Raw genomic sequence first — 21,356 nt, 5'->3', positions numbered from 1 at the left:
ATTGATTTAACATTCGTTTCAATTAATATTTCGAATGTTGATTTAAAATTTATTTAGAGGCCAACAAATTGAAAGTGATCATCGAAATTCGGTATGTGTATCTCAAATCTATGAAGAGCAATAACATTTGACATTTACAGTTGTTCATTGTTATTGTCAGATAGGAGGTGCTCATTGGAAAATCCCTGATTTGGTGGATGTGCCTCCTATTTTTCCGATGATTATTGCTTCTGAAGAATTTTAAAGTGGTCCTGATTACGTTATTGTTATACGACAATGGTTGCTTTCTACGAGTAATAAATTTCAAAGAGTGACAGTTTCTAAATTTAAAGTTAATCCTTGGAGTTTTTGTGAGAGATGGCTAAAAACAACGATGAATTAGAAGGAATAGAAGTTGAGGAGGATATCATCATAAATGACCAGGATGGTTTGCCAAACGTTCATCCTAACCTGCTAACTGAAAATGAAGAAGATAGTCCACAAGAGCACACTTCTGATGATGAATTTGATGATTTGCCAAGTTCTTTGATCGTGACAAACATACACGATAGTGTTTTTATAACACCCGGTAAGTTACCAGTGTTTTGCATCTGAGTGTTATATTGATATAAGCAACTACCATTCTTGTATAAAGGTGTCAAATACTAAAAACATACCTGCTTATGAAATGATGATGTAAATAGAAAACTTGGCTTATTGGAAAGTTCTAAAGTTCGAGTCTGGATATAGTTTATAATATAAATTCTCTACTCAAATTGCTATTAAACAATCGACTGAGAATAAATCATTTTGTTTTGCGGTTCTAATAAAAAACAATGAGTTAATGTATTCGATACAAGGTTTTTTGTTTTTTGCAGTTACAGAATATTGAACAATGAACATTTTTGCTTATAATTTCTGTTGTTCCTCTTTCTCATAAAAAATCACAACTTAAACTCGATATCATAAACTATTATGATCTAAAATTCATGAGTTCATAAAAAGATAGAAATTTTATGTCACATGTATTATTTTATAGTTGACTCCATTGATGAATTTTCTACCTGCCAGGATATTATATGAATAAATAGTTTTTTTTATTATATGTTAAATAGAACAGAACTATTATTATGTATTAGCTCACAAAAATCTCCTATATTATTATCTTATTTTGCGTTTTAGTGTAGTGTCGTAGTGTTCTAAGGGAATCTCAAACCCTGCCAATATTTTAATATGTTACATAGTAACATGTTCATTATTCTGAAAAAAATTTAACAGAGATGGTCGAATTGAAAATATGAAATTAATTGTGTAGATGAACAGGGAAATGATTGTTTAAGGTTTTTCAGGAATAATTTCATTTATAAAGAAATAAATAATAAAATAATTATGAGTGGAAGGCAAATAGAAATACTAATAATGAATTTTTTTTTCACTCTGGCAAATCTATATCTACCAGAATCAGTATTCGTTCCAAGTTTCAAGTATTCGAAGTTTCATATGCTTAAAAATATTTCGATTTTTCATTAATTGGAGAGTGTTTGGAAAAGCCTAATAACATCGAAATTAATGAATTTATTTCAATAAGATTTTGAAAGTGAATACTAAAAGAACGGAGGTAAGTATTGGCTTTTTGATAATATTTCAGAACTCTGCTGGGCAAAATGTTCAAATGAATTATTCAAAATGAGACAAATCATTCAAACTCTAATATCAGGTTTAGTTCAAATGGCAAAGCCTGTTTTTGATACCTCATTTTGAACCTCAAGTAGAGTTCTCAATGATAATCAAAAAGTAAGTACATAATAATAATATTAATAATAATAATAAAGTTTATTCGACTATAAGAACAAAATGAACACTTCAAATAATATTGTACAAATAAACTACCTCCATTATTTTAGTATTCTCTTGCAAATTCTCATTCAAATTCGTTTCGAAATAATTAAAATTTTCCAAAGAGCCTCCAATCTATGAAAAATCAAAATATCTCAAAAACGGTAAGTTTTAAGCATATGAAATTTCGAATAAACATGGGTTCATTTATTCTATGCAATCTGAAAATTCGATAAAAAACAGGGTGTTCCATAAGAAAAAACATATGTTTGGTCATCTACATATTTTTGGTACACCCTGTGTGTTTTCAGACAATTTGAGAATGTAGCTCTAATGGTGTCTTATGATTGCAATAAAAAGAGAACCTTAAGAATTTCAGGTATTTTGTGTTTGGATGATATTGAACACAACAATCCTCCTTTGGTCAATGCTTTTGCTGATTTTTTCCGTAGCGCATATACTGGACACTCAGCTATTGTTTCATACCAATATTCGTTCCCAAACTCGGACAGTCCAATTATTTTACTAAGGTCTTTTGGTGAATGTGAGATCCTATACTGCCTGAGGGCACTAAAGCCTAATTTTACCAGTGGTATTGATGGTATTCTGGCTTTTATTTCGAAGGACTATCCTCATGTTGTTGTCCAGGCCACTGCAGACAATCTATAACTTAGCTATAAAGAGTAGTTGCTTTCCAGATCTATGAAAAACTTCCATGATATGACCTGTTTTTAAATCTGGAAAAATAAATTAAATTTCAAATTAAAGGCCTATTAATCTTGTATCCAACTTTGCTAAGATATTTAAGATGTGTATATATAACAGAATCTTTCCTCCTATCAGGAACCTCATATCGGAAAGATGATACAGTTTTGTTTTGTTAACAAAAGATCTACGTCTATTAACTTAACAATATATTCACAATTTGTGAGGTTGTGGACAATCAGTTGCAAGTGGATACTATTACACTGACAGGGTGGACCACAAAATTTTATTGCAGAATCTTGAACACTCTGGCTTCGATCATCAGCTGCTCCTGCTATTCCTCTCTTATCTCACTGATCGAACTTTATATGTAAAATCTAGAGGTCCTAGCCTTCCCTCCCAGCGCTCAGCTGCGTCCCTCAGGGTAGTAATTTTTCCAAAGTTTTCGACAGGATGCACCACAAAATTTTATTGCAGAAGTTGGAAAACTATTGGTTCTTTCTATTCTATAAACATAGTTTGTATAGAGATTCTTCATGGCTGTTGCCAAAGTTCGGTTCATATTTGTAAGGTGTAATGATTACCAAAAGCAAACATTCAAGTACACAGATCTCTTTTCTATAATTTGTTTTATGGTGAACACATTATCCATAAAGGATTTCCACTTCTGAGACCGCTCTGTTCTTCTTCATATGATGACTCTATCAAGTCTCTTACTATTCTCCCGTACAGTCTAGACATTGTGCTGGTAAACGAAATACCACTGTAACTACAGCAGTCTTTTTAAGAAGATTCGGAATGAAAAACATAGAACACTAATCGTGAAACGAAATTTTTTTTTCAGACCGCAAAGAGGAAATGGAGAACCTCTTCCGAAACTTCGACCCCGACGTGACCTTCCAGTGGCTGCGCAGTTTTCGCAGGTTGCGCGTGAACTTCAAAACGCCCCTGGCAGCAGCCAGTGCCCGCATCCAACTGCATCAATACAAAATCAACGAATCAGTGATCACGTGTTATTTTGCTCAGCCCGTCACACCTGTCAAAAACAGCAGTTTGCAACCTCCGGCACCTTATAAGCAGTTCCTCATTTCACCGCCAACTTCGCCTCCCGTCGGCTGGGAAGCAAGGGAGGAGAGGGAACCCCTCATCAACCACGACTTGCTGGCCGCTATTGCCAACCTGGCTCCTGGTGAGATTTGACGATTGTACACTTCACTCAATAGGTCCCAGGTTTCGGGCATAACTAGTTATTTTCATTCTCCATCATTCGAATTAATTATCCTCGTAAAAAAACTAGTTTATTGGTCTTGACTCAATTAACCAGAAGATGTTGTTATCAGACTAGAAGGCCAGATCCGCGGTGTAGATTAATGAAACAAACAGAAAAAACCTGAGTTCTGAAGGAGATTAATAGAGGAACATGTTTGGGGAGACTGATTTTCAATTAAAACCTTCCACTTAAGAAGTCACGGGCCCAACCAGTAAAATTTATCCCTTTTCATTCGTCAACATAGTCACCTTCAAGAGTGATACATATACTCCAACACTTTTCAATACCTTTTCTGTAGAAAGATTCGTCTTTGCCTTTGAAATAGGTTTCAACCTTGGCAATCACTTCTTCATTAGAGCCAAATTTCTTTCCCCGGATGAGGCCAGGAAAAAGTCTTTAATCACTGAGGGTCAGATTTGTAGAATAAGCTGGGTGGTCAAGCAGTTGGAAGCGCAATTCCTTCAATTAAACCTTGGTTTTCATCGATTTGTGACGAGGGGCATTGTCTTGGTGAAATTTTTTTTTTGCATTTGAGGACGTTTTTTCTTCATTTCTGCACTCAGCCGGAACAATAACGTAACATATTGTTGATGGTTTTACCTTTATGAAGATAGTCAAAATACTACGCAAAATGCGAATGCCATAACCTTGCCAGCTTACCTAACCTAACTTTTTTTTTTTAATGGAGGGAAATCCACCTTACGGACTCCCAACAAATCTCGACAAGAGTGAAACTCCTTTCGGCACCTGTTGGGTAGTGTGAGACTCACCTCAAACCTCACTAAAAACCTCCATAACCCATAGAAAAATGTTCCAAGGACGCAACCCTTCCTCTTACGCGTTCAATCTCATTGCGGCCGGCTCACCAAGGGTTTGGTACCCTACAAAGGAATGTCCTTCTTGTTTCACACTGTCCCGTCCTGTCAATGATTTCCACCTACCTTTATGGCTGGTCTGTTTTGCGCCTCTATCTCCACTTTGGTGGACCCAGTCGGCTGGCTGGCTGCTCTGCTTTCTCTTCTTGTGCTGCTCGTTCTTCTAGAACCTGTCCCTTGGGGGAGAGATTTTGAGGATGTTCTAAGGAGTGGGTACTGGCAGGAATGTGGTGTTCGGTGGGACATGGGATTGTTTAGGTATGGGGAATGTAGCAGGCTGGGATAAGCTACGCCACATTGTCTAATTTACAGCAGGCAGTTACTACAAGTCCTCCCACCATGGCAATATGTGTGCAATGTTCTTGAATTTCCTATGGTTCTGGTGACAAGATCAACAAAAAATTCAGCATGAGACCTTGTTGGAGGACCTATCCTAACCTAACCTTGCCAGCTGATGTTTGAGATTTTCGTCACTTTGGACAGCTTCCAACCACTGCTATCCACTCAGCTGATGCTCTCTTTGACTCAGGAGTTTAGTGATGAATCCATGTTTCATCCACTGTCATATGATTTTGGTCAAGATGAAAAGTTGCACTTGGATGTAGAATGACAGTCTCGCTGAATTTTTTGTTGATCTTGTTACCAGAACCATAGGAAATTCAAGAACATTGCACCAATGTTTCCTTGTTGGAGGACCTATCCTAACCTAACCTTGCCAGCTGATATTTGAGATTTTCGTCACTTTGGACAGCTTCCAACCGCTGCTATCCACTCAGCTGATGCTCTCTTTGACTCAGGAGTTTAGTGATGAATCCATGTTTCATCCACTGTCATATGATTTTGGTCAAGATGAAAAGTTGCACTTGGATGTAGAATGACAGTCTCATGCTGAATTTTTTGTTGATCTTGTTACCAGAACCATAGGAAATTCAAGAACATTGCACCAATGTTTCCTTGTTGGAGGACCTATCCTAACCTAACCTTGCCAGCTGATATTTGAGATTTTCGTCACTTTGGACAGCTTCCAACCGCTGCTTTTCACTCAGCTGATGCTCTCTTTGACTCAGGAGTGTAGTGATGAATCCATGTTTCATCGACGTTTATTTCAAAAATGTGAATTTGGTCGAGATGAAAAGTTGCACTTGGATGTAGAATGACAGTCTCATGCTGAATTTTTTGTTGATCTTGTTACCAGAACCATAGGAAATTCAAGAACATTACACAAATATTTCCGTCACCACGAAACCAAGGTACTTTTGATGGAAAATCCGACTAGGGGTTTTGTACATATGGCCGTTCGAAATTTTTTACTTTTAGTGTCAGGAATTTCAAGTTTGCGCAAACGCAACGGATACTTCGTATCCGGTAGAACCGGAATTCGTATAGAACCATCTACAAATCAGATGAGAATTGAGATCACAATTGAAAATCGTCCAATACTGATATTCTTTGCAAATTTCCATGTATTGAATATTTTCACAGGATCATCTCATGAGCTGCATCCTCCGTCTCCAGGACAGCCCAGTATTGTTGTCCACACTGCTCTTGGAGCTATGGGAGCTAAGGGTATGCCCATAATGCAAACGGCCTGTCCCGAAAGAAGTTAATTTCCATCATACTGTAAATAAAGGTAACATACATCATTGCGTAATATGTAACTAATCGAATAAGTGAGTCAAAAAACGAAAAGCATTCTCTTGTAAAATTAAGATTTACTTTTATACTTGGTTTTATAAGAAATACCTATTTATTATCTATTGAAACATTCAATTTTTTATTTATTATATATTTTTCAATATTCTTATTTGTTTTCAGAAATTATCTAAAGTTTCTTTGGCTCTCTTATTCTCGAATAAAAAAAATTGAACTGGACCAAGATTATTAACCTTCAATTTGAAGAGTTATTCTTTAATCAGTGATATACCAAAGGAATTCTATATTAGTGATGATTGGTCGAACAAACGAAAAATTCAAAAACATAACAGAATACTGATTCAAGACTGATTCAAGTCTATGTATAGCCACAATACAGTTTTCAACAGGAATAATCGAATTAGTTGTGTCATTTGACATATCTAGTTGAAAAAACTGTACTAGTTTGAATAAGGATATAAATTGTAGACAGCATTTCGTTGTTTTTTAAATCTCGAAACAAATCATTGGATAGCATATCATTTGATTGAATTGATTATTGAGTAGTTTTTGGTTATTTGGAATAAATTCTTCAACGGTATCTGCGCTTTGCTGTAGAGAAATTTTTGATGTTACTCAGATATGAATACTCACAGAAGATGGTATTATTATATGTTATTTTTTTGGATGAATGAGGAGTGTTAGAACTTGGTCAATCATATCGTTTTTACATTGAAAGCTTTTAATATTTTTAATTACTTTCTTACCAAATGGGTTTAGGGTGCAGCGACATGAATCAATCAGTTGTAATATATTTAACCAAGGGGTTGAGAATTTGCATATTAATTCTTTATTTAAAGTTTCACATCACGCTTATCTGGTAATGACATATTCTCAGGAATTAAATTCACTTGTCATTTCTATCCTAATCCTACAATGGAGGAATATGGAATGATGATGAATTGAGATGAAGAAATAAGATTGTGAAATAGGATTGAAAAACATGATAGAAAAAGGCAAAGAGAAGGTGTTAAAACTTCATTAAATGAATGATGGATAAGAAAAATCTTCTATCGATATGGTAATAGATAATATATGTGATGTTGAAATTTTGGTATGTAACTTTGAATGCAAAATATTTTGAAAAAGAAATCGATCCAACACAATAAAATTGAGATGAAGATTTAAGAAATTCTATCGGAATTCTAGTTCTTCACCAATCAATTTACCAAACTTCAATCAAAACTAAACAGATTCTACTAATTGTTTCAAGTTCAATTGTGAGACTCAAAAACAGACAAAATGACATTCTATATAGATAATATTGTCTATGTTCTATGTTATTTAGAAATAGCTATTTATACTTTGTTTCAACCCTTTTTCTACTTATGCTTTTCTTGTTCAATGAACCTATGAACAATAATTTTATTTCAGTGCACCAATTTTTGATGCATAAAAATTTATTATTTTTGTAAATTTTAAGCATATAGTAGGTAAATTAAGGTGGATAAAAGTGAATATATATGTAGATATCGAATATAGGTATAACTACTTTTATTTAATAATCATAGAATTTTTACCCTGGTTAAAATTGCCAAATGAATTCCTTAGCGCACATTTTGGCCGAAATGTAGATTTGTTATAAAAAAAAAGTTCCATTTGAGTTATTATCCCATTGTATATTAAAAAAAATTTGGTTAAAGCCTTTTGAAATTCATCGTTATCTAATGTCCCAATAATTCTTTGTAGAAGATGAAAATATTGTGTCTATATAACCTAACCTTATCCAAATGTCTCAGTATTGAAATTTTTATTTTATTATGTTTCGAAAAATAGGGTATTGAATGTTGAACTCTGAAAAATATCTGTGGTGTTGAATGTTAAATTAACCGAATACTAAGTGTCAATTAATTGTATATGATGTTACTTTCTTTATTAACATATCTTTGTGGTTCCTATACCATAAGCGCTAATTTTCATAGTTTCTCCTATAAATTTTTGCATCTATAGAAATCATCTTCCATTATACTTATTTTTAAGAACTATTAGTGCTTTTGGTATTTATTAATAACTGTAAATTCTATACACTCTTGTAGTTAACTTCAAAGATTTATGTGAAATATAGTGTATTTAGGTCATTTGTTCAACGTTTAATATCGAAATGTTTAACTTACTTATTCTCTCTATTTGAATGCCCAAAGGTATAATTGTGATGAATTTTTGGAAAGAAATTCCATGTTTTTATGTTCCTATTAAATGAATTTATTTATTTAGAGCTGTTTCATTTATTATTCACCCACTTTATCTTTGTGAATATGAAAAATGTGACTGATACTTTTCGTTGGCTGAAATTGTCAACTTTAAAAAACTTGGGACCAGTGAAATATACAAGATTTCAAAATGAAACAAAATATTTCAACACAAATAGATTTAATAAAACAATAAATAAATATAATAAATATTACATATCTCAAATATCAAACGTTAAACCTATGTATACTTAAATCTAAGGGCATGTCAATGTCCATGAAATGCTGATGCAACTTCTCTTCCTTGAAAACCTCTTTCGCTTCGTCAATTCTTTTCCACGACAAATTTATCACATTTTCTTGGACCTCGTAGGACTCTCTATCCAAATAATCAGTCTCTTGGCTCAGTCTGTTGTTCGAGCAAAAATGGGGACAGTTGCATGGCTCTCTTGGCTCGTTGTTTCCAATCCTTTCACAAAATGACGACCGGTGATCTCTGACGTGGTCTTCGTTCAATATCGTATATTCGGAGTTGGAATTGTTAATGTTATTTTCATTCACGAAATGTTTGTACGTCTTCACGTGTTTTCTAAGGCTGCTAGGATCAGTGTAGCGTTTTGGACAACCGGGAACTTTGCAACAATAGGGTTTCTCCACCTGGTGTGTTCTGGAGTGCTTGAAACGATCGCTGGAGTTGGAGTAGGCCTTGCCACAACCAGGCACCGTGCAGACGTAGGGTTTTTCACCACTATGAGAACGAGAGTGGATTTTAAGGTTTTCCGCTCGAGAGAATGATTTATCACATTGATGGCACTTGTGGGGTTTTTCATTTGTATGGGTGCGTACGTGAACCAGCATTTTGTATCTGAAAGGAATATTGAAAATTAGTATCATGATAATTGTGTGTTGCATCTTGAAGGTTGCAGTGGCATACCCAGCTTTGGAAGGGCGGTCACTAAGGAGTTATAAAGAACAAATATATTAGTTATTTGTTCAAAACTCCTTTGAATTTACCTGAGAATGATTTTCACCTGGTTACGCCACTGGAACTTTAACTCTTTGATAATTATACTCAGTGAAATTAGAATTGTCACACCCAAAATGGGAATAATACTTGTTACAGGGATACACCAAGCCAGCAATTTGTCAAATGTCATTTTCAAATTTTGAATTCGATCCGACTCGCTGATGAAGAATTCGAGGTCAAGTTTAATTCTACCGATAATGTACTAGAAATTTTCAGGGTGGGCACATCACAGTTGATTTTATTTGTTTTTTTCAATGATTGCAAAAGTATCCATTTCATCGAATTGAAATTTGGAAAGCAGTCGCAAAATAGTGAAACCAATGGTTGTGCGAAATTTCGTATTGATCCTAGCATTGGGAGATAATTTTTTTGTGAAATTGCAATATCTCAGACTTCGTCAGATTTCATCGAAATTTCGTATGTATATGAAGTTCATCAGTAAAGTAAGTTATTCAAAAATTCAGCAACGAAGTTTTCACACTTATCAGGATTTTCTGATCAGAAGCCTTGAAACTAATTTCTAACTTATATAATTGTCAAGTCTACAAGTTTTTTTTAGGAAGACAATATGCTCGTCGGACTATGGACTTTATCTTCAATAAAAATGAGCAGACGTTAATATTTTTCCGTGGCCACTCCGTTAACCAGATCTAATTCCCATATAACATATTTGACCTATATTTTCTAAACTGCTACAGTTTCAGAAGGAGGTACCATGAGCAGACATCGATAATCTCCTTTTTTGTACAGAATTATACTCATCTACTGGGTCACATTTTTAATTTTTTTTCGCATTACATATTAATAAGTTTCTTGCAAATATATTGGACTTATTCATGATGTAAGAAACTTGAAAATCAAGTTGGGTGTAACGCTTTCTAATGTCACTCATGATCAGTAAAACTTTTTAATTCTGGATGAATTGCATGTTCAAAAAAACTGTGTTTGTTAACTCACCTTGCATTGAACCCTCTCTGATTTCTTGTGCAACCTTCCCAGCCACAATAAAAGAGACCTCCTGGACCACTTGCTGCATGCTGTCTGGTAACATGGTTCGCCAAAAGTTCCAATGTGTCAAATTCAACACCACACATCTTCCAACAGCATTTCATTTTGTCCCTCTGTTCAGGTTTCAGTCGACTCCTGGAGATATCAATGCTGGACTCTGAATTATCACTGTCGCTCTATAAAAAAATTTCATATTCAATATATGGATGATTTTAATAAAAACTATGCATGACTTATTGAAGGCAACTTTGGCACTCTTTTTCCTAAAACAAGTACAACATAGCGGTCACCCATCCAGGTACTGATCTCGCTCGGTGCTGTTTTAAAGGAGTTGGAAAATTTGATAAGAAAATATAATTTCGGCACGAAAAATGATACAGATAGAATGGGCATTATTTTTAAATTCCGGAAATCATTGGAAAGATTCCGTCGATCAACTAGCGCATTACCTATAACCTCTAAGCTTTTTTGAAAATTATCGTGTTTATTTCTTAACGGACCAAATTAGTTGAGAGTTTTTTTTTTATGATGTGATCAGCTTGAAAATTTGTACGCATCTTGAAATTAATATTCCATATCAACACCCAAAATCTGAAATTATCGGTTTTGTGGTCAAGAAAATATTAGGTAATTTTCTTGGAATATTCTTTTTTAATTTTCTACGGTTCTAATTACGTGATCTAAATAAATGTCGCACGAGGCTTTGAACGAACATTTTTAACCAAATCCAAATTCTTATCTCGATTAGAAATTAATATAAATAATAATGTCCAAGTAGGGAGTTGAAAATTAATATAGGAACCCAAAATTCGAACGGCCATATTTATGGAACCCCTGATCGGATTTTGCGTATTAACTAACTGTGGTATTCGAGATCCAAACCTACCCTGATCATTTCAAATTTTCAACACTTTCCGTTCGGCCAGACGGACTGATAGAATTGAATTTGAGGATGGATCTGATAGCAGTTAGTCGAACCTTATCGTTTGAGGCCATTCCCGACTGAAAATGCAGACATTGTGAAGAATAGTTATTCTTAGTGATTAGTTCGGAAAACCGATATTTATACTAAAAGTGCAATAAGTAATAATAATACGTGCATAATAAAAGTTTATCATCCTCAAAAATTGGGAAGTTAACGACATTCGTTCATATGAAGTTTTTTCCTAAAATGGGCAATTTGCACGATACAGTGAAATATCGATTAAAACATAACTTTTGTTCGATCAAAGATGGTTTGGAAAATAAAAAGAACTCACCTGTGAACTGCTAGGAGAATGGAGCATCATACTGTGGCCTGACATTTCTTTTCTTGAATACACCGTCTCAAACCTTTGAAAATAGGAAAAGCTGGAATGATCTGTCTCCACAGGTGGGCTATAAGTGTAATAGTGGAGCGGTTGGCCCACAACACACTGCTGATCAAACAGAATCATGATCAGTAACGATTTTTTTTCGACTACAAAAATCGATCTTAGTTACTAAAGATGCTTCTTTAGTTTTGTCAAGATTAGGAATGCTGTTTTCTTAATCGAAACTCAAAATTAATATGTGATTGATAGTAACAGGAACTCGTCGAATCATTTATTATTTGTGAAATTGTTATCTAATTGATACAGGATCGTATTAGTTTCAAGGGATAGGTACATATATGATCAAAATATATGATTTCATTTGGTTTCTTCAATTTTTTAGCGGCCTTATTTATTTTTTACATGGGGATTTACTTTTTAGATTATTATCAAAATTTGAGTAGAAACCTTTCTACAATATATCTTATGCATTTTGAAAAAAAAAATAGCATCCATTTTCTATTTCTCTATTCTTTGAAGTTACTTTTGGAAAGATAATAGGTCAATCTCTTTACTTAAGTTGGCTCATTTCAGTTTATCATTTTCAATGATAAACCTTTGGAATCATTCGAGTGAAATATTGTAACCCTTTTAAATATTCACAATTTACATTTTCAAATATTTACAATCCAAAAATTGAATAAAACAATCTATCCATCCTAATCGCATGAAATTTGCTACAAAAATGTTTTTATACCGCAATGATCCCCCTAGCTTGAGATAACTATTCATGAATTTTTAAGGCCAAACAATCAAGGAAACAAATTTTGAGGAATTTAAATTCACATAAATTGACAAAACCGTATTAAGGAATTTAAAACATGCTTTCGTTGAATATTATATTTTTTTCGCTTGATTAGTTTGCTAGTTAAGTTTTTTTTTTCAGTATTTCCCTCTGAATATAACTGATTTGAGTTTTACAACCACGTTCTCCTAGTCTAGTGTGTTACGATGTGCCAATAATCCCGCGGTCACAAGTTCGAGTCCGAAGAAGAATACTTTTTCTTATCATAATTAGTTTTTTATTTGGAATATTTTTCAAGATAGAAGAAAATGATTGATAATTGTGTAAAATCTGCAATGCTTTTTGAAGATCTATTTATAATTGGAGGCGTGAATAGTTCACCGAAGGAAACTCAATGAAATAGGCAAGAATAACAAGGTCAGTTAAGTCTGGATTCCTGGTCAATCGGAAATTAAAGGAAATGAAGAGACCAACACAGTTGCCAGAAAAGGAGCACTAACTCTTTCATAAGATCAAAAACTTTCTGTGGTAGGAAGGTGGACGGAAAAAACCGGAAGAGAAACAATTCAAGGCTGTTGGAAGGGTTTGCAGATAAACAGACCTATACAGAGAGAGACGAAGCCAAAGATCTTCGGAGGAATCTTCGAAGCATTTGAAAATTTTGAAATAGGAGACTAATTTTTTTTATTCGTAAAGTGATCACTAAGTTCACTCTGTAGCGTATGTTAAGTCATTTCTGTGGTTGCATCACAACCATAGAAAAAAATTACTCGATTTCGACAAAATGACCTGAATCTCCGCAAGTACTCTTCCGATTGTGATGAAACTTTGCATTGACGATCACAGTCCTCGAACGGAGAGTTGTGCCAAATTTCATTTCTGTGGTTGCCTCACAACCATAGAAAAACATTACTCGATATTGACACAAAATGACCTGAATCTCCGCAAGTACTTTTTCGATTGTGATGAAACTTCGTTGCACTGAGGATCACAATCCTTGAACGGAGAGTTATGCCAAATATCATTTCTGTGGTTGCCTCACAACCATAGAAAAAAAATTACTCGATATTGACACAAAATGACCTGAATCTCCTCGAGTACTCTTCCGATTGTGATGAAACTTTGCATTGAGGATCGCAGTCCTTGAACGGAGAGTTGTGCCAAATTTCATTTCTGTAGTTGCCTCACAACCATAGAAAAAAATTACTCGATATTGACACAAAATGACCTGAATCTCCTCGAGTACTCTTCCGAATTGTGATGAAACTTTGCTTGCACTGAGGATCACAGTCCGTGAACGGAGAGTTGTGCCAAATTCCATTTCTGTGATTGAATGACAACAATTTTAAAACGTTTTTTTTTGGAGTATTATTAAATTTTCCTTCGAGTACACCTCTGATACAAAATGCAAACAAATAGAGCCAAACTGTGTAAACTTTCTCCTTCTCTCATCCTTTATCAAATGTGTTCATCCTACTCTGTTGGGGGCAAAGTAGAGATTTTCGTAAAAATAAATCAGTTATTGATGTCGCATAACCAGATTTTACTGGTATTGGAGTTTTATCATCGAGGGGGCTTTGATAAATCCACCAGTCTGCCACTTTTCTGACCTAGAATCCAGTTTGAAGTGGATTTGGATAACTTCTTGACCTGATGCACTGGCTAAACTTGGTTTTATCAGTCTATACAAACTTTGCTGTATGCATATATCGAATCCAATTTGTTGTTTTTTTGTCGTTTATTCGGGAAATTGAGTTCACTTAGTGAACTGCGCATTTGTTAAGCCATATTATGCAAGAAATTGTGATTGGTTCTTCGTACAAAACAACATTGAATTCGTGCATGTTTATCTCGTGCTCTTTTTTAGGGCATGGTGATGATACTTTTTGTCATCTTATATACTCGGTAGAATAATAATGATTGTTACCTCAACTTTTTTCCAAAAGATATTATTACTCGAAGAGACATAAGAATTTTCTGTCAGGGCCACCGCCAAATATGTTGGCGGCCCGGCAAAAAAAAATTCGTTGCCCTGCATTGCCTAATAACGGGTGTTTTTTTTCGAGGTATATAAGTTGAAGTTGGCATTACTGTTCAAGATGGCGACCGATTCAACAGCTTTCAAGTGATTTATTCTCAGTTTGGTTTGGCAATTCATCATGAATAGATTCATGCATGAACAACGCTTGCAAATAGTGCAATTTTATTTCGAAAATAATGGTTCTGTGCGGAATACGTATCGCGCACTACGTCCATTTTATTTTGTTTAGCGATGAAGCGCGCTTCTGGTTGAATGGCTACGTCAACAAACAAAACTGCCGCATTTGGAGTGAGGCTAATCCTCAAGTGTATGTCGAAACACCGTTACATCCAGAAAAACTGACTGTTTGGTGCGCTTTATGGGCTGGTGGAATCATTGGTCCGTACTTCTTCAAAAACGATGATGGCCAGAACGTTACAGTCAATGGTGATCGGTATAGAGGCATGATTACTGACGTTTCCATTCCTGATTGAACAACCATGGTGTCCAGGAGCTGTGGTTCCAACAAGACGGCGCAACATGTCACACAGCTCGTGTCATAATCGATTCATTGAAAGACACGTTTGGTACCGCCTAATTTCACGTTTTGGACCTGTGAATTGGCCTCCAAGATCTTGTGATTTAACAACGCAAGACTACTTTCTGTGGGGCTATGTAAAGTCATTGGTCTATCCGGATAAGCCGCAAACCCTTGACCATTTGGAAGACAACATTCGCCGTGTTATTGCCGATATATGGCCACAAATGTTGGAAAAAGTCATCGAAAATTGGACGTCCAGATTGGACTACATCCGAGCCAGCCGTGGAGGTCATATGCCAGGAATCATATTTAAAATGTAATTCCACAAGATTATCTTGCGGATAAATAAAATTCATGTCAATCGAATAATCCATCGTTGTTTTATTGCAATTTAAAGTTCTATAGCTCTAAAAAAAAACACCCTTTATATCTGACTCACTTTGTTGGACTACTTTAGGTTTAGGTTTGTAGTTAATGAGTCTGCTTGAAAAAACATTGTCGTATCGGCGGCGTAACTGATTTCTTCATTGATTACCAATTAACAAAAACTCCATATTTTCAATTTTTCGCCCTTTTCTCGTAAATGGTACTGCTAAGGTTAAGGTATAACGTATAACGGGATCTGAAGATACTCATCATTAATTGACCTTACATTGAAAGTAGTGTAACTTTGGTCTATATCTTCGTTTTATAACACCCTGTATATGAAAATAACTTCAATTGCTCCTCTGACTCCTCTATTCACATCGCAAAAAAAAAATTAAAATATTCATTCACACCCTTAAAATGAGGTCCGCGTTAGTTTTATCAATTTATAAAATGTTGAAAATCACAAATTGTCCCAACATTAAACACTTATGGGGCCATGTTTGCGCATGATCATGTATCTTGTGTACCAACTACCAGTATTCATACACAGGGTGAGTCTTTGACTTGTACCATAGTATAAGGAATGTATACTATGCTTGTACATATATTTCAACCGAAGATTATCGAGGTCAAAAGAAACACTCGTATATGATCATTGTATGTTGCGTGCCAGTATTCATATACAGGGTGAGTCTTTGACTTGTACATATATTTCAACTGAAGATTCCTTAGGTCAAAAGAAACACTTTTTTCCTTTACTATTTTTCCGATTCAATTTTTTCTCTCTCTTAGTATAGCAGGCATTTTGAAGTTGAACGGACTTAAATGGAATTTTATGTTCGGAAAAGATTCATCACATCAATAAAAAACTATATTCCGAATATCATTTCCTTCGATATCATTCCATTTGCGAGATATAACTAAAAATTACATTTTTTATGGATTTTCAACAGCCTGTATCTTTTCAACCGAGCCGAATCGGAAAAGATGATACAGAAAAAAGTGTAACCTTTGGCCTCAGGAATCTTCAATTGAAATATATGTTCAAGTCAAAGACTTGCCCTGTGTACAGGGTGATTCACCGCGATGGCCGATTAAACATTTATGGAAAATTAATCATAATTTTGTTCTGAAAATTTGCATGTTGGGTTTGAGACAATGATCTTTCTTCCTAAAATATTTTCAGATCTCTAAAACTACCGGTTATACCGCAAACAGACTGACACTTTCTCATTTTAAACCACCCAGTATATTATTGCATCATTTCAATTTCAGTAATATGTTATATCTTGGAAAAAACTCAACGGTTTATGAGATTAAGGGAAACTTATGAAAAAAATGATGGCGACGAGAACTCACATTTTTTTGAATATTTCTTCAGAAAAAGATGTTTTCGGAAAAATCTTTTTTCATTTTCGATTCTGCAAATACGTAGTATTATAACACTGTTTTGCGATTTTGACCAAAAATGTACAGGGTGTTTTGTTTATCAGAAGATCGCTATACTTGTATAACTCAAATTCATCAAAACTCGAGATTTTCAAATTAGAACTTATAGTTTTTATTATTTCAGTCAATTCTACGGTTACTTAACTTGAAATGTTAAATTGAGTTATCGAAACATCGAATTATAATTTCTTTCTGTGTTTTCCGGAAGTCACATACTACTCGACACAGTTACATAGAAGTATTCATTGTGGTACAAAGTTTTAGTAACCACCCTCTTTTTATACGTAGAAGTGACTGAAATAATAAAAAATATAGGTTCTAATATGAAAATCTCGAGTTTTGATTAATTTGAGCTATCCAAGTTCATGATATTCTAATAAACACCCTGTACATTTTTCGTTCAATCCGCAAAGAGTGTTATCATACTAAGTGCATATTTCAAGAATCGAAAACGAAAAAGGATTTTTCGAAAAAACTTTTTCTGCTGTAATATAAAAAAAAATGCGAGTCTCATCGCCAACATTTTTTTCATAAGAATCCCATTAACTCATGAACCTTCATTGTGCCTTCATAATGTAAATCTACAACTATTGTTTTTAATTTCAATAGGAACAATTGTATTGAATGTTGAAGCATTTATTTATTATGCGAATAAAAGACATTGAATTGATTCTAATTACATATAATCTTACATTTACATATTAATTTTGAGTGATACAAAGATCACATCTAGTGAAAAATGGAGAAAAACTTTGTGGAGGGAAATCAATTCTTGAAGTAAAATAGAAACTATGTATGATCCAGATAATTGCAAAATTTAAAACTAAGAAGAGATGAAATAGTAGAAATGAAGAGATAATATCAATAAAGTAATTAGGAGAAATCCTAGCTAAAGAAGAAAAGCAATGCAAAATTCAAACACTTATTATTATTAAAAAAAAATCCAAATGAAAAAGGAAAGTTCCGAAGAGAATCAAATTTTAAAGAATCAATATACAAAACCTAGTAAACACTCTACTTCTACTACTTGTCAATAATGAAGTGACACAGAAAACAGCTTCTGTAAGAGTTTGGAAGAATCAAAATTACTTCGTATAAAAATTAGGTTGTAGGTATTATCTTTGCCCCTTGCATTACTCCAATCTTGGATTGTTATTTTTAATATGGCGAATTTCGAGTGCACCACCTCGAAGTTGAACTATTAATACCTATAAATCTATAAAACATCCATCCACTAAGTATAGGTGAAGTCGAGTTGGTCATATATTTCTAGCCATAATATATTCCTATATTTGTCCAATGTTTATTATTGTTGAAGAAATACCGTTTGAAAAATATAAGCATACTAGCTTCTGAAACAATAAGTGGAAACACCACCACGTGGTCGCTCAGTTCAAAACGAAATTAGAGATATTTCTTCTTACAAATCACCGATATTGATTTGGTTTTCACATAATTTCCTTAAACAAGAATCTACATGGAAGAAAGTAAATATTTTCAATTTGCGAATAAAACAAAATTTTTTGGTAACTTTTCGTTTTTCGCAAAAAATTGATAATAGGTACTTTGTACAAACAGTTGATATATTTTAAAATATTCATGGAAAAAGAAATACCAAAATTCATTACAAAAGTGGTAAGACCATAATTTCGTGAAAGTCGTCGTACAGTGCTGTCCTCTACTTATTTGCTTCGAAAAAAAAAAGAAGATAAAGTAATGTACAACTTCATTCTGAATTCTACATGTAAGTATAGTATCTCATTTTGGTAATATGATCTGCATAAACCAATTAAAATCTAATGAGAGGACATTATTATAGGTATGAATTGAAAAAGTAAGAACGAAATGAATGATTTCCTATTTGAAGAGGATAAGAAGGAATATAATATATAAAGACGATATAACCCACTCAAAACCTACACATTGACCTCGAATCATAAAAAGTTTCATATTTATGTACTTTTCAGACTTGGTTTGTATATAATTGCACAAATGTTATATATTCATATTCTGTAGAATTTAATGTTTGTCTTCAATATTTAAATGTCTGAAACTAATTGATGTTATCAATGATGTGTAAAATAATAAAATATTACAAATTTGAATAAGTTTTGACCGCCAATAAATTTTGATACTGAAATATTGAAGAATACATTATGTAACCGCATTTTCGAATTTATTTCAAGTTTTCTGCAAATACTGTCGATGTCGAGTTCATCTATCTGATTTCAATTAAACGGAGTCTCAATGTTGCTCCAAGCTGATCTCAAATCAACTCTGGAACCAGCAAAAAAAATTCGTGCAGTAGTTTCAGGTAGTGTATACCTATATACAGACAGGCTGAAATTTGATTTTTGTCTTCTGTTATTTTTTCTTATATTAAGTGCGCTAATTTTTTCCTTGATTTGTAAAAGGTACAGACAGGTCAGTTTTTGATGATTCATTGTATGTATAGATTACAGATACGATGCAGCAAATATCTGTCATTCTGTGAGAGGTAGAGTAACATGTATATGAATTTGAACAAGGGCGCATCAAAAACTCCTGATATCAGGTCGGTGCTTTTCCCATTTTATTGTTTTCATTGTATTTCTAAAAAATTCACGGGAAATGAGGTAGGTATAGCAACCGATTTTTTAATGAATTTCATGCAAATAGCTTATAGTTCCCAAAACTGCGGATGGACGGATTTTGCTTACAAATTTTGAATTTCATATATTCCAAAACGTTTGAAATAATGCAAGTTTCAATTAATTTTGAAATACTATTTCTTCTTTAACAACTCAACTCGTATAAAAAATGTAATATTTATATAATATCAATATAAAAAAAACTGCAATTTATATCTAGCGGCTAGATTAGAACCCGGGGTTTTTTATTCCGAGGCATTCTAAAAAAAAACTAGCCAGGATTTTGGGGTAAAAAAACAATGTATTCAGTATGCCTTTAGTAACAGATATTCTCAATGAAATGTTTTGAGGAAATTTTTTCATTTTATTGGTGAAATCCATTATTGGAAATGGTAAAACGTAATTGTGAACATTCATGCTGCAACGATTACATAAACTATTCAATCGTTGTCAAACCTACCAGCTCAAAATTCCATTTAATGGCTTTTGAGGGCTTAAAATCAACGTGATATAATATTTTCTTGACAATTAAAAATATTCTTTCAGATAGGTAGTTTTTAAAAAATGTTTATTGAGATAATAATTTCACCGCAAAGACTTACCAACGCAATAGTTTTAGATGAGAATGAGAATTTTAAGTATGTACTTTATACGAAATTCGGATGTGCTAATTTCTATGAGATAATTAAAGTATTAAAAATTCTTACTGCCTACCAATAATTATTCGCACAAAATTCATAACAACAAATTAAATATTTGATCTGATATTGCATTTGATTTTTGCGGCAGTAAAAATGATTGTGAGTGTTTGCGTCGACTTATATAAAATTGATTTTCTTCGAAATCCATCGCGGAAAAAACAAGCGCAAAAATTACAAACAATAAACGAAAAAATAATCAACTCACTCGACAAAAAAAAAATGAAATCAAACTAACTTCAAATTGCAACACTTCACATTCAACTGTCCGAAAAGGTGTAGATATCTACGATCACATCCCACTGTTAACTTATAACTCCGAAACTGTTATGTCCCCATGCCACACTCGACCACAGTGGTGTTGGGCTTTTTTCATCCCGAATTATAAAAAACATATGTTATATCAGCGGGTCAGCGGAATCCTGACCCTAAATTTCCGCTCCACAATCGGTTATGCCCAATGGTTTGGTTTGTCGTCTGTAATCTATTAAAATGGACCCCATACAAAGAAAATAATTTAAAAGAGGCGTTAACAGGTTGTTGCTCCGTCTCTGTCGTTCGCAGTAGACCTGGAGGTTGCTTTCGCCGTAGGTAGATCATGCGTAGGTCGGGTTCTAAAACTGTGAATTGCCCCCAGCAAGGCTACCCGATGGACGGGTCCTCCCTGGCAGGACCGTATGGGGATATTTGGGAGACCCTCTTGACGTTATGTTTAATTTATATTTGTGTGATATCGCTGTTACTTCATCTGAGAAATTCATTTATGCAGATGATAATGCTATTTTTTTCGTCATTCTGATTTTGGAATTATTGAAAATATTTCCAATAAAGATCTAAAAATTATGGAAAATTATTTTCTTGAGTGGCGCTTATGTCCTAATCCAAATAAAACAGAAGTGTCCTGTTTTCATTTAAATAATCAACAAAAATACAGAAAATTGAAAGTAACTTTCAATAATTCCGTCTTGAAT

General features: G+C 33.8%; 2 protein-coding genes across 4 annotated transcripts; one reads left to right on the top strand and one right to left on the bottom strand.

Moving 5' to 3' along the window:
• Window positions 1-137: 137 nt before the first annotated feature.
• On the top strand, window positions 138-8,570 carry LOC123681899 (protein sarah). Its single transcript, XM_045620254.1, has 3 exons — window positions 138-568; window positions 3,365-3,709; window positions 6,148-8,570. The coding sequence occupies exons 1-3, from the start codon at window positions 358-360 to the stop codon at window positions 6,270-6,272; spliced, it is 681 nt and encodes a 226-aa protein (XP_045476210.1). The 5' UTR covers window positions 138-357; the 3' UTR covers window positions 6,273-8,570.
• A 140-nt stretch (window positions 8,571-8,710) lies between these two features.
• On the bottom strand, window positions 8,711-20,827 carry LOC123686542 (zinc finger protein GLIS2 homolog). Of its 3 annotated transcripts, none has more exons than XM_045626773.1 (4): window positions 20,594-20,827; window positions 11,841-11,999; window positions 10,531-10,757; window positions 8,711-9,411 (listed from the first exon to the last, which is right to left on the bottom strand). In XM_045626773.1, exons 2-4 carry the CDS (start codon window positions 11,883-11,885, stop codon window positions 8,775-8,777), a joined length of 909 nt encoding a protein of 302 aa, XP_045482729.1. In that variant the 5' UTR covers window positions 11,886-11,999; window positions 20,594-20,827; the 3' UTR covers window positions 8,711-8,774. The 3 variants fall into 3 exon arrangements, with proteins under 3 accessions (XP_045482729.1, XP_045482736.1, XP_045482720.1); XM_045626780.1 differs by having other exon boundaries at window positions 20,624-20,827; XM_045626764.1 differs by lacking the exon at window positions 20,594-20,827 and having other exon boundaries at window positions 11,841-12,143.
• Window positions 20,828-21,356: the final 529 nt, after the last annotated feature.

This window comes from Harmonia axyridis, chromosome 1 (assembly GCF_914767665.1).
Source record: "Harmonia axyridis chromosome 1, icHarAxyr1.1, whole genome shotgun sequence".
Classification (NCBI taxonomy): Eukaryota; Metazoa; Arthropoda; class Insecta; order Coleoptera; family Coccinellidae; genus Harmonia; species Harmonia axyridis.
This window is presented reverse-complemented; position numbering and strand designations above follow the sequence as displayed.

Coding starts and splice junctions, on each gene's coding strand:
- LOC123681899 (XM_045620254.1), top strand. CDS start 358: ATGGCTAAAAACAACGATGAATTAGAAGGAATAGAAGTTGAGGAGGAT. Junction 569..3,364: donor TAGTGTTTTTATAACACCCG/GTAAGTTACCAG, acceptor TTTTTTTTTCAG/ACCGCAAAGAGGAAATGGAG. Junction 3,710..6,147: donor TATTGCCAACCTGGCTCCTG/GTGAGATTTGAC, acceptor ATATTTTCACAG/GATCATCTCATGAGCTGCAT.
- LOC123686542 (XM_045626764.1), bottom strand. CDS start 12,017: ATGATTCTGTTTGATCAGCAGTGTGTTGTGGGCCAACCGCTCCACTAT. Junction 10,758..11,840: donor ATTCTCCTAGCAGTTCACAG/GTGAGTTCTTTT, acceptor ATTTTTTTATAG/AGCGACAGTGATAATTCAGA. Junction 9,412..10,530: donor CAGAGAGGGTTCAATGCAAG/GTGAGTTAACAA, acceptor TATTCCTTTCAG/ATACAAAATGCTGGTTCACG.